The sequence below is a fragment of the Zingiber officinale genome, chromosome 1A, assembly GCF_018446385.1.
Source record: "Zingiber officinale cultivar Zhangliang chromosome 1A, Zo_v1.1, whole genome shotgun sequence".
In the NCBI taxonomy this organism is placed as follows: Eukaryota; Viridiplantae; Streptophyta; class Magnoliopsida; order Zingiberales; family Zingiberaceae; genus Zingiber; species Zingiber officinale.
The window spans coordinates 137023831-137036994 of NC_055987.1; the positions used below are offsets into that span (position 1 = coordinate 137023831).

The 13164-nt window shown below is 39.4% G+C and overlaps 1 protein-coding gene across 1 annotated transcript; it reads right to left on the bottom strand.

Annotated features, from left to right (window-relative positions):
* Window positions 1–440: 440 nt before the first annotated feature.
* On the bottom strand, window positions 441–809 carry LOC122003590. Its single transcript, XM_042558686.1, has one exon. The coding sequence runs from the start codon at window positions 807–809 to the stop codon at window positions 441–443; it is 369 nt and encodes a 122-aa protein (XP_042414620.1).
* Between the last annotated feature and the right edge of the window lie 12355 nt (window positions 810–13164).

The window sequence follows — 13164 nt, forward strand, 5'->3', positions numbered from 1 at the left end:
GCTTATTGATATGAATTAACTCAACAGCTTATGCCACCAATGATCTATCCTACTGCATATTTAATTTGCTACACAGCTCTCATCAGTCATTTATTTCACACAAACTTGCCAAGATATATAAACCAGAATACCAAATTCGATCTCCTGAAAAGAAGAAAAAAATTCTACAAGTGTACACGTACAGGAACAGTTTACAGTTAGATCTGGGAAGGAGTTGAAAGGCAGAGGAAGAAAGATTTATCCGAATAGGCCCATTTCTCCTTGCTTAACAGCATCATCTGATACCATCTAATCAGTAATCCCCTAACCTATACAGAGTAGCCCTCTCTCAGGGGAGAGATGGGAATATTAGGATCAATCAATCAATGGTATAGTCAATATGAAAGCAAGGTTTTCTCCAACCATGATCAATCTTGTCCAAAGAATCTACATATGTTCAATTACTCTGGTATGCTCTGCAGATTGGGTCTCCAATGCGCATCCTTAGTGACGTCTCTGTTTTCGAGGCAAATCTCCTGCACTACCAGGAGATCCGCCATGAGTTTCTGCAGCGGCAAACCCTGCTCCTCCACTTGACGTAGAAGCTCTTGCAGTTGCTTCTTGCTCATCTTGATCTTGATCTCAGTGGAAGCCACCGCCGTCGCCCTTTCTTTGCAACCGGCCGCCGACGTGGGTATTACTTCCGCGGCCTTGGGTTTTGCTGCACGGCGATATGCAGGGCTTTCGGCCGCCGCCTCCATGTCGTCGGCGTCATCGTAGTCGTCGTCTACCCATAAGATTGGCTTCTGCAGCTCAATGCAGTTCCCCATCTCTCACTTCCTTTCCCGGCTCTGCTTCTTTTGTGTTCCTAAAATCTGACAAGCGTTCGGGGAGGAAGATAACAGGAGAGAAGTTCGATTCTTATGGACGAAGGAAATGTAAGTAGTGGCTTGCTATGAACGTATTTTTTTTCCTTTCTTTTTGTTTTGGTCAAATTAATTTGTATTTAGATGTAGGAGGAGTAGCAATTGACAAGGAAATGCCAAAAATATTTACTTAAAAAATGTGGGCTGGTTGGGTACTTCGTGGAAGCAAGGGTCGATGCAGCCGTCATCCTGCCTCAGCAAGTGTCTAATAAATTTGCATGCCTGGATGGCTGACCTGGGACCAATATCTACCACCCACCACCTTGCTTAATTTAATCATTGGAATGAATAAAAATATTTATGTTTGTGCAAATTTTAGGAACTTGTAAGTATAACTTGTTTACAATTATTTATGTCTGTCGCCTTCTTTATTCGTATTTTTGTATTCAGCGAATGTGGGAAGAGATTATGATCGCCTATTCGCCTGAGACGACGAGGTGTTGTGCGGGATCAGAGAGCCGAGGCTGGTCGAGGGGGACGCCCCTAACTTGCAGCCATTGCCATTTTGCTGTCCGTCGCCTTGCTACCGTGCCATTTGCCTCCTGATGCACGTCTCTGGTCACTGTGCGTTTGCCGGCAGCTCCTGGCCTATCTGTGCGGTGCATGCATCCAGGCGGCGCCGGGCTTCGTATCCGGATGGTGCGCGTGTGACGTAGGACATTTGAATTTATTTATTTTATTATTATTTTTTTTTCCAGCAGTTGGTCAGCGGCGTCTGTAGGTGTGAATGCTCCCGCACGAGGAAAAGGACGCAGTGGGAGGAAGGGTCTCGAGGAATGGAAATTAATTGCGTAATTAATTAAATGAGTAAGTGGGAGGCGTTGAATGGCCGGTGTGAACGCGGACTTGAGGGAATCTCTCCTATCACGTTACAAGCACGTGCAACGCGTCTTATCTGCCTATTTGGTCCTTCCAAGGCTGAAATATTTCAATTTATTTATAAAAAAAAACTTCGACTGCTTATTTTAAATTTAGATTGGAACAAAACTAAATTTATAAAGTATTTAACAAGTTAGAAAGTAACTACAAATAAATATATTCACACGCATACAACTATATTTAATTATAAATTCATATAGATCCTGTCTCAAATCGGATAAGATAATAGATTAGATAGGTTATGTTAACGGTGAAAAGATTATAAGCTGAAAGCAGAATAGGTATCGAGTGATCCTGTCAATATAAAAAAGAAAACGTCAGCAAGGTAGAGAGAGGTCCTCGATGTAAGTATTTTGACGTTCAAATCAAACAGATGATCAAAAGGAAAAAGGAACGTAATGAATAGTGGAATTTAATTACCTTTCGTTACATTGCGTATTGTAGTATACCTGTGTCTGTACGTAAAAACCCCTTTATATATATAGTGTTACTTTTAATTCTACATGAATCTCAATGTATTATAAAAAAAAACGATCAATTCTACTTACATTCTAACTCCTTTTCGAAAATAGATCCACCAACTCTATGATTTGCATAGTAGAAGCATCCTTCATTAAGGATACATAAGAAATATTTCTTTATTTTTTGGACAACTGTTACATAAAACGTAAACAATTTTTTTTAAGTCGTTGGGTTGATGAACCTTAATATACTTTGTCGGTAAGTTAATCAAGTTCCCTTTGTAGCCTGATCGGACCTTGCTTGCAAACGTGGTCGGGCCGACCTCCGCTTGACCTATTCTCTTGACCAAAGAGTCTCGTTCGATCGGGCTGCATGATCGGCCAGACCATTTGGTAAAGACACTTTATTCAGCTCTGAATGACACTAAAGCAACTTGAGGTTTCATCGATTCTACATGACTTAGAATTTGATTGGACTTATATTCCGACCAACTAAATCACTCGATTGAGATATATGATTGTATTAGTCTTGAATGTTGATCTTTTCTTAACATTGACCGTCACCTCAATCGATTTTTATGATTTTGACCCTGACTTTGAGGCTCCTACGTTATTCACCTTACCACATATAAAAAAAAAACTATATATCTATAGTTTTTATAAAGTATTTGACAAGCTTAAGAAAAATAGTTACATGCATATTAAGAAAAAATAGTTCAAATAAGCACAAAAAAAAATCATGTAATATTAATAAAAAAACTTTAAATTCACGTGTACATTTTATTTGAATGATAAATCTAGCGATATAGGGATTGTTATTAGAATTAAACACAAAAATTGAAGTCAAAACTAATCAACGCGTACTAATTCAACACCAAAGAGAAAGCATACAGTTAACTAGGAAACTTTGATTTGTGATCAACTACGACTTCCATATTCTCAGAGTTTAAACAGCATTAATTTTCATATCTAAATGTAATGAGTGGTGCTCCATGACTTGGAAAGGTTTGACCCCTAACAATCTGATGGTGTATCACAGTCATTAATCATTCGACTCCAAAAGTCAATCTCTTCTCTTTCGATCGCGGCTAGAGCCTAGAGATAGATAGTCCAAGTCTCAGCTCACACCATCGCATGAAATAAAGAATTTATACTTTCTTGGAGCTGTTTAGCGCTTCATGCCACATTGTTTTAGCTACATGCTGTTTGCAGATTTATGGAGCTCAAATCGGTGAATTAAATTCCTCTGTACCTTCTCATTCAAAGTCAAGCAAAAGAGAACATGTCTTTTTTGAGAATGAAAGACGATCGTGTCTAGAATCGTAGAGAATGATATTGGATATGTAACTTTGATGTTGATCGTGAGAAGATTTCAGACATGAGGGACTTAATGCTACAAGTGAATCTACGTATCAAAGAAAATAATCGGAAACAAGGAATGCCAATCATCAAATCAGGGAGGGATCCCAGGCGTAGACACTTCGATATTCAAGTCAGGCAAATAATGGTAGAAAAGATGAAGAACAATAACTACCAACAAGGAACTGTGATAGCGAAGTCTCGTATATCTATATCTGAAGATGGAAACCTCCTTATACAATATTACTTTTGTCCTCCGTACGGATCTCGATGCATTAGTAAAATAGGCCCGACCATTATGACACTCTAACACCTTTCCTGAAATAGGTATGCAATTTCTGTGGCTTGCAGGGTAGAAGCTTCCACTGTACTATTTGTACGAGTAATATTCCCCTGATTCCCTGAAGATGGTTACGTAAAATGCTAAAAAGGAATGTTGAGCTGGTGAACCATTAACGTGTTGTGATAATAGGCCGACTAAGTCCCCTCCATCGTCTGATCATACCTTGCTCTCGGAAGGGGTTGGCTCGGCTAAAGGATGTAGACCACTTGGAGGGCTTGACCTCTTTAAGGACTCGACTCAGTTGAAGGTCCCGGTGAGATCGGCTAGAGGGGTGAATAACCCTAAAAATAAGTTAGAAAAATTCTCTTGCTTTCAAACTAGCATGGACACAAGATTAGTTAGACATAAATAATTAACATTTAAAAGAATAACAACTTTAAAACGATAAGTAAGAAGGCTAAGATTTACTTAGTTACAATCTATGTGATTGTTAATCCAAGGCAATTGAAAGCACTAAAAAGATCTCCTTCGTTAAAGTCGGATAAGCCTCTTATACTCTTTGATAGCTCAAAAATTAACTAGGAATTGAAAACAAAAGTTGTTGTTTAATTCCTAACTACAGGGGGCTTTTTATAATTTCCTGAGATTAGTTACTGTTGATTGGAGACACCTCCAAAGTACTCCAGGGTGCCTTTAAGTGGATAAAACTTTATCCATGCTTCAACGGTCAGCTAACAACTAATTAATGACTTTCTTCTTTTGAGGGTGCCTTCAACTTTCTTAAGGGTGCCTTCAACTTCCTTGAGAGCGCTTCCATCTGCTTCAGGGCGCCTCCTTCGAATAAGTACGAGGGTGCTTTCATGCACCTCCAAGGCGCCTCGGGTCTCGAAAGTAGCAGCTCCACTGCCGACTCTTGAGGCACCTCCAAAACCCATGGAGGTGCCTTCACTCTGGGCTAGCCTTCACCTGGGGGATACTTTGGTCAATCGGAGTTGAGCACCTCCAAATCCAACTCCGACCTTCTCCTCGAGTATGCTTCCTTCATAATTTCTCGTCTCTCGAATGCTTTGCGTGTGTTCCTTCTTATCTAACGGTATACTCTTCGCTAGCTTCTCATCACTCGGATGCACCAAGCTCGTCAACTTACTCCTCGTGCCATTCTTTTTGTCCGCTATGTCTTCCGCTCGACTTTCTGTATTCCTAAGTTCCTGTGCACTTTGACATAAGACATCAAAATAACACAAGACTTAACTTAACTTGGTTGATCATATCAAAACCAACCTAGAATATTTATAATCTCTCCATTTTTAATGTGCACAACCTAGATTAAGTTAGGGTAACAAATAATAAAATAACATATGAAATATTAAGTACAAGATTATTATTTTTTATTTTTTACAAGAACACAAACATAATATTGAAAATATTTTCAATATCTTCCCATAAACTTAACATGTAGTTATTCTCTCCATTTAATCATATAAAATAATAGGATTAATTAGTGAAAAGAAAATCTAAAATTTTTTCTAAGGTTGAATTAACTAGTGAACCAGATTTGACAATAATAATTTAAAAATTATTTTTAAGTTTTAAAAAATAATGAAAATTTTTTTTATGCTCGAATAGAAAAAATTGGATCATAGATTTTTTTTTTTATGAAAAGTATATTTTTATTTTGACCTGAAAGAATATTTTAATTAGAAATAATCATTTTTGAATTTAAATGATTTAAAAATAGAACAAGTTTTCTAAAAATCATGACAATATTTCTGAATATATAAATTTAGTATTTATCTAAAAAAAATTAAAATTTTAAAAAATAATATATCGATAATTTTTGTTTATAAAAATATTATTTTTTGATAAATAATTCAAAATAAATTAGATAATGGTAAAAAATGTCTAAAAAATTTTATTGTGATATAGAACATAATATTTTATTATATAAAAATAGAGTTTTATAAAAATAAATCTACAAAATATTTTTAATTTAAAATTTTATTTTCATTAAAAAATTTATAAAAACTTATTTATTGGTCAACAATTATGAAATTTTTTCTACTGATAAATAATAAATTTATTTTTTTTAAAAAAATAAAACCTAATTAATTTTGAACATAATATATACAAGAAATTTATTTGGGGAATAATATAAATTCAATTATAAGACAATTTAATCATGTATAAAAATTTATTCAATATACTAAGCATGATTTAGGAACCAAAATAAATTAAGTCTTACTGGATTAATAAAAAATTTTCATGGAATAACATTTCTTGTAACTTTTGCAATTTGGCCTCTATGATTTTGTAAATACCAGTTAATCTCACCATAATTTTTAAAATTAAATTTTATGAAACATTTGAACATGCTGAATTTTTAAGATTTTCTATTTAATTTTTAATTTTATCAAATTCTTCTAGTGGACATGCTTTGGCTATATAGTTTTCAAATTTATATTTTAGTTTTCAAATTCATATTTTCCTTTTTCAATTTATTATTCTTAGACTTAAGCTTACATAAAGATTTAGACATTAATTTTATACCTTCATAAAGTTGGTTAGAGGAAGAATATATACTTCACTTATCATGTCGATCTCGAAGTTTGACTCTCTCCCTTCATCACTGTTTTGTTCTAAAGTAGCTTCCCCTTCATTAATGCTCTCCTCCTGGTAACTCGCCATTAGTGCTAGTTCGACATACTCCTTGAGTTCAAACTCGAATGATGACGTCTCATCCCAAGTCACCTTGAGGTTCTTATGCATTGACCGACTTTGCCCTTTATCCTTCTCTTTCTCCCTTTTCTTCAGGTTTGAGTAGTTATCTTTTACGTCCTTCTTCATCACAATTGTAGTATCATACTTTTCTTTTGTTTCATGGAAGCTTCTTAGCCTGAAACTTGTTAAATTTGTTAGTTTTAAAGAACTTTAAGAATTTTCTTACCACGTAAGCTTTTATATCTTTATCGAGGGATGTGTCAGAATCCAATTCGTCCTTCTTGGCTTTCAGGACAATGTTGTTGTTCAACTTTTCTATATCTTTAAGACCTATACATCGAGACTCGTTAAGTTCAAATGTTGAAAACAAATTCTCTATCATATTTACCTCAAGGTCTTTGGAGATATAGTAGGAGTCTACTATAGATGTCCATTTTGGTATTCTTGAAAATGCATTTAAGGCATAAGAGAATCTCGATTTGTTACTGTTTCTCCATAGTTGGTTAGTCCGGTGATCAAATCTTTAATCTTGGAATGTAGTTGAGTGACTCACCCTAATTCGTTACTGGTTCACTCGATTCATTCTTGAGTGACTGTTTCCAGTCATAGATGTTGGTGCAATTATGTCCTGAAAGTTTCAATGTGTTGATAATTATTTAAGTTTAGGTTAATACGTTGGATATAATATGAGCCACGAGTTTGCAGGAGCAGTCCTTGCAGGTCGGAAGACTGGATGCGAAGCAAGGGAAGTTCAAGGAGGTCGAGGACCGGATTCTTGGTAAGCGAAGTCCTTGTAGGTTAAAAGACTGGATGTAAGGCAAGAGAAGTCCAAGAAGGTTGTAACGACCCACCTTCTACACTACTACTACTCTCTAAAGCTGGACGCTACTTAACTACTAACTCTACTTAACTGCCCCGTGAGGAGTCCCTACCGAAAAATTTCGGCAGCATCTCCCCTGTACATGTGACAATATCTTAAATACAAATACTATATACATCAGCCACAGGCGGCTGGAACATATATCAAACAACTCACGCAGTAAATAATCCAAAATAAAAGAGAACTATACTAGAAATCATCACACAAGATCACAATTCATCTACTATGTCCTAATAACATCAAGATAACATATACCATCCCGAATACTTCTAACATAGCAAAAGGAAAGAAAACTGAAAGAAATTCCTTTCTAGTCCCAAGGCTTCCATAGTCCAACATCACACACCATCCATCACGCATCCTCCTTGTCGCCTTCCTCTTTATACTTTAGCTTTTCCTTTATCTGCGGTAGGAGGAAAAATAAATCTATAAGCGAAACGCTTAGTAAGTACTAAACTATCTCACAAAAACTCGAAAGTGCATAAGATACAAAGGATGCTAAAACTGAAATGCTAAAAAGAAAAGCTACTCATGCTCATCTAATAGCAAAGCACTAAAATAAACTGCATACTCATGATATACAAGAATAAATCTGCATGCTAGAAATAAAGCTAATCATGCTCAATAAACTCATAAGGAAAGCAAATGAAAACTAATACGGTATGCTTAGAATTATAAGAGTTAAACTTTGCTAGTTCTAAATATAGGTGATACTTGTTTCATTTACTTATACCCTTATACTTGAAATTAATATTTAACTTTCTTCTTCTCTTTCTTGGGCCCAGGCTTAGTACCATCTTATGCGCGCTCTCTAATAGAGACTGAGGTAGTGAGCCTCCAGTCTTATGAGGATAAAGACCTTGGTCTTACCAGGGTCAAGACCTCGGAATTGGTCATCTGGATTTGTTTAACGACAACCTCGGAAGTCGGGTACTAGCTGTTAGGACCTTCGGATGGCTAGAGAGGGGGGTGTGAATAGCCTCTTCGCAAACTTACACAAATTTTCTTCCAGAACTTTGTTAGCACAGCGGAAATAAGAAAAAACAAACTACTACAAGGAAGAAAACAAAACACCACTAACACAATGATGTACGAGGTTCGGGGATAACTTGCCCCTACTTCTCGGCGTGCCCGTAAGGTGGACGATCCCTTGATCTTTCGGTAGATCAACCCCCGGATAGATTCCGGCTAAGTATTTCTCTTTCTCGGTGGAGAAACCTCTCCACAAAGTCTCAAAAGGATTTAAATGAAGCACAAGACTTACAGAGTTTGGTGGCTACAATGAATGTACAATTAACTTACAGCCACAATGAACACAGAGCTTAAAGAAGCGGATCCTCAGCCAAGAGCTTCACACGACACTCTTGCTTAATCGACGACAGAGAGTTTGCTACCAAAAAACATTACCCCAACCTCTCTTCTTCCTCCTTCTTATTTCTCTGTTTTCTTCACTGCGTTTGCCTGCATCGAATCACTGCAAGCTGCATAGAATCGCTGCAACCTGTATCGAATTACTGCAATCAGCTCAGGCGTCGCCAATCACTCCTCCTTCTCATCTAGTCCTCTGAACTCACACCAATACCATCCATGGTCTTCACTGGTGTCTTCTGAGCTCGAACCAATGCCAAGGAGTCAAGCTGATTGCAGCCAGAACATACCCAGATCGCCAGTATCCGTTGATGCTTCAAATGCACCATTTGCAGCCAAGCTCAGTAGAAAAACCATTTTGTCTTATTCCTCTAATAGACCTTAATTTGAATTCAAGCATCGTCATGATACCTGCAACCTGTAACTCAAAAAACTCACAGAAGATCGTTAGTTCAGAGAAATCAGAAGTTGCAGAAAAACAGCAGAATACAAACGACATCGCTGTGGATCGGTCAACAGACCGATCCATAGATCTCTGGACCGATCAGGATTTCTCCTGATCGGTCTGGAAGGAGTCTGATAGGTCTGTGGACCGATCAGACTATGGGTGGATCGGTGCACAGATCGATCCCCCCCTCGATTCTGAGCTCCGTCAATTGTTGCTGATCGTTCAGGAGACCGATCAGATAGCCCACAGAAGCTTCTGTGTGGTAACTGATCGGTCCACAGACCGATCAGATAACCCACAGAAACTCTCTGTGTGGTTTCTGATCGGTCCATAGACCGATCAGAGACTTCAAGTATCACTGGATCGGTCTGTCGACCGATCCAGTCACACAGAGTATCACTGGATCGGTCTGTTGACCGATCCAAAGTCCCTGAGTTAGTTTTAGAGCTTCCCAGCCCTAAACTCTAACGTCTTCTTGGTCCAGAGAACGAGCTACCGAGCCCTCTCTGACCTAGTCCGGAGAACGAGCTGCCGAGCCCTCTCCGACTTCGTCCGGTCCAGAGAACGAGCTACCGAGCCCTCTCTGACCTAGTCCGGAGAACGAGCTGCCGAGCCCTCTCCGACTTCGTCCGGTCCAGAGAACGAGCTACTGAGCCCTCTCTGACCTAGTCCGGAGAACGAGCTGCCGAGCCCTCTCCGACTTCGTCCAGTCCAGAGAACGAGCTACCGAGCCCTCTCTGACCTAGTCCGGAGAACGAGCTGCCGAGCCCTCTCCGACTTCGCGTGCCAAGTATCCGTACTTGGACTTTTCCTCTCCTCATGATCAACCTTGATCAATAATCAGTCTGAGTTTAATTAATATCTGATACAAACTTAAATCAGTGTCAACATCAAAACAACAGCCAGGTCAGACTGTATCAACAATCTCCCCCTTTTTGTTGTTTGACAACACGATTTAAGTTTAGATCAGAAATGTTCATATTTCCCTAATTTTAGGGGAATCAAGGTCCTCCCCCTAAGACAGATACAATACCATGTAAGGATAGGGGAATCAAGGTCCTCCCCCTAAAGCCAGACTTTCATTTAATTCTAAACTTAGTTACCTTCTCCCCCTTTGTCAAACACTGAAAAGGTGCGAATTAGGTAAGAGAACGTTACGGACTCCCCCTTAACCCATACTGGCTTTTTCTTAATTCACCTAGAACACCCTCTAACTGTATTATAAGACAGTGATAAATGAATAAGAGACATACAAGACAAGGCATATGAGTAGCATATTAAAAACCAATAAGGAGCGAAACATAAAGAAAGAAAATAAACAGCAAACATAGATGAAATGAACAAGCATCCAGGTCAGACATAAAATATCCAACAAGCAACATCCAAAAACATAGACAGTCAAAATAACATCATAGAACAATGTATATCACTCAGCCTCCTCATCATGAGGAGCATCAGCATCATCAACGGGAGGAATGGGTCCCTTAGGTGGCACGCCGCTGCTCGAGGATGGATAGCCCGGGAAATCCTGCGGAGGTGGGTATCTGGCCATCCAATCCATAATCACCTGATGTGTCGCCAGCTGCTGACTGCGTAAATCATCGTAGCGCTGGTCAATCCGGACGCGCAGCCCGTGAAGCTCAGCAACCAGCAGCTCATCGTGTCGATCAAAGCGACTCTCCAGCTCGGCGATCTGCCAGCGCAGATCAGGATCGGCCTCTCCATCGTCAGCAGCAGGAGGAGCAGCAACGGGAGCAACCTGTCGTGGAGGTCCCCGTGGTAACTCACCTAGTGCTCTCCCATCCTTCCACCGGACGTCCCCATTTTGTCCTATGATTCCAGACTTGGAAAATGCCCGCTTCCCAAGTCTGCAATCCTGTCTGACCATCTTGATTATTCTACCCTTAGAGACATCAATCTGAAGGGTCTCGAGCCAATCTGTAATTATATGCCCATAAGGCATATAAACAGTGTAGCCGCTCGGCTCACTATAGGAGATGATCGAAGAGTAGATGCTAGATACGATGTCAAAGTCGAGACGCCGACGCAATCCATAAAGCATCAGGCAATGATATGGACGTATCTCAGACAATGGTTTAGATGTGATAGGCAGAAGACAGTTTGTGACAATTTTAAAAAGAATGTAGTCTTGAGGAGATAATCTCAAGGCTGCAAAAGTAGGAAAGTCAACATCTAGCTCATCAAGGCCACCCGGTCTAGGTTGTCTGAAGAAATACTCATACACTGAGTCAGGTGTGACATCAAAAGGTGAGGGTAGGGGGTCTGGTAGATCAGGAAATATAGAAAAGACATTACCAGAACACCTCCGACAATCGAGATACTCAAAGAAGGATGAGAAACTGAAATCAATAGTCCGCTTAGCAACTCTTGTTTTATAACCTACATCATTAGCAGTCTGATGAAGGTTGTTGTAAAACTCAGAGACCAAGTCATAGTTGATATCCCGTTCTAAGTAGACAAGTGAGTCAAGTTTGTAGTAGGAAATGGTTTCAGACACAGTTGGACAAAATTCGTCCATGAATTTACGATCTACAGACCTACACGGGAGTAATTTGAAGGTTCTTTGTCTAAAGGCTTCCTCAAAATTGTGGTTCGGGAATCTCCCGGAAATAGATGGTTGAGGACGGGAAGGGGCCTTTGACTTCGACTTCTCAGGTGACTTAGAGGTCCCCTCACCCACTGGTTTCTTTCTAAGAGTTAACAATGAGATACAATGGGAAATAAATGAGCACAGGAGCCACCCGAAACAAAAACCATAGTTATGGTGAGAAACGAAATCGAAATGCCAAGTTATAGAGAAGGAAGGAGTTACCTTGGTGCCATTGAGCTTGTGGTTAGAGCTTCGGCTAGGGTTCCGGCGTGCAAGGAGAAGAGAAGGGAAGAGAAGGTGTAGGAAGAGTCGGCTAGGGTTCCGCGTGAAAAGAAAAAGAAAGGATCGGGAAGTTTTAAGGGTTACAAATGGGTGTACAGTGAAGAAATGATCGGCCGGTTGTCCGATCAGGAGGTATCAGGGGCCTCCTGATCGGTCCCTGGACCGATCCAGGAACATCCTGATTGGTCCACAGACCGATAAGGAGACGATCAGTACTCACTGATCGGTCCTTGGACCGATCAGGGAACTTCCTGATCGGTCTGTAGACCGATCAGAAAATGATCAGTGACTTGGGTACCGGATTGATCTGATCGGTCTCCGGACCGATCAGGGAACTCCCTGATTGGTCTGTAGACCGATCAGAAAGTGATCAGTAGCGTGCCAGGCTGACCTAATCGGTCCGTAGACCGATCAGTGTCTGTCTCTCCAGTAATTTCAGTAACTAAAATTCATAGAGAACTTCGATAGTTCATGGAAGTTTCTCTAGGAAAACTTCCAAGTTCAGAACCTAGAACCTGGAGGATCTACAAGCATAACAATTACCTAAGAATTATGGTCTGAACTTGTTTATAGCCCTAGAGTTGCAGACATTTAGAAAACAAACAACTTAAGGCCTGAAAACTGAAATTTTTGACCTTTGTTATGTTCAGTTTCAAGTTTGTCAAAATATAACCAACTTGCTATCATTCTTTCAAGGACTTGTCCTAGAATCAATCAAAATCATGAAAAGCATCGTTCAAGTGTATCAAACAGTCCATCAACCAAAGTTTCATAATTTCTAGGTAAAGGTCCAACCAAGTTTCCTTGGTTGGAATATATGAGTAAGATCTAGGAACCAAATACACATGAATTATGTAATGGTCTTCCCCATACTCAATTTATGTCTCTTCAACCTAATTATGCAAGGGATGCATGATACATTTTGAATAATCTGGCTGATCCTAGCATCTCACCCCATTTCTAGCAAACA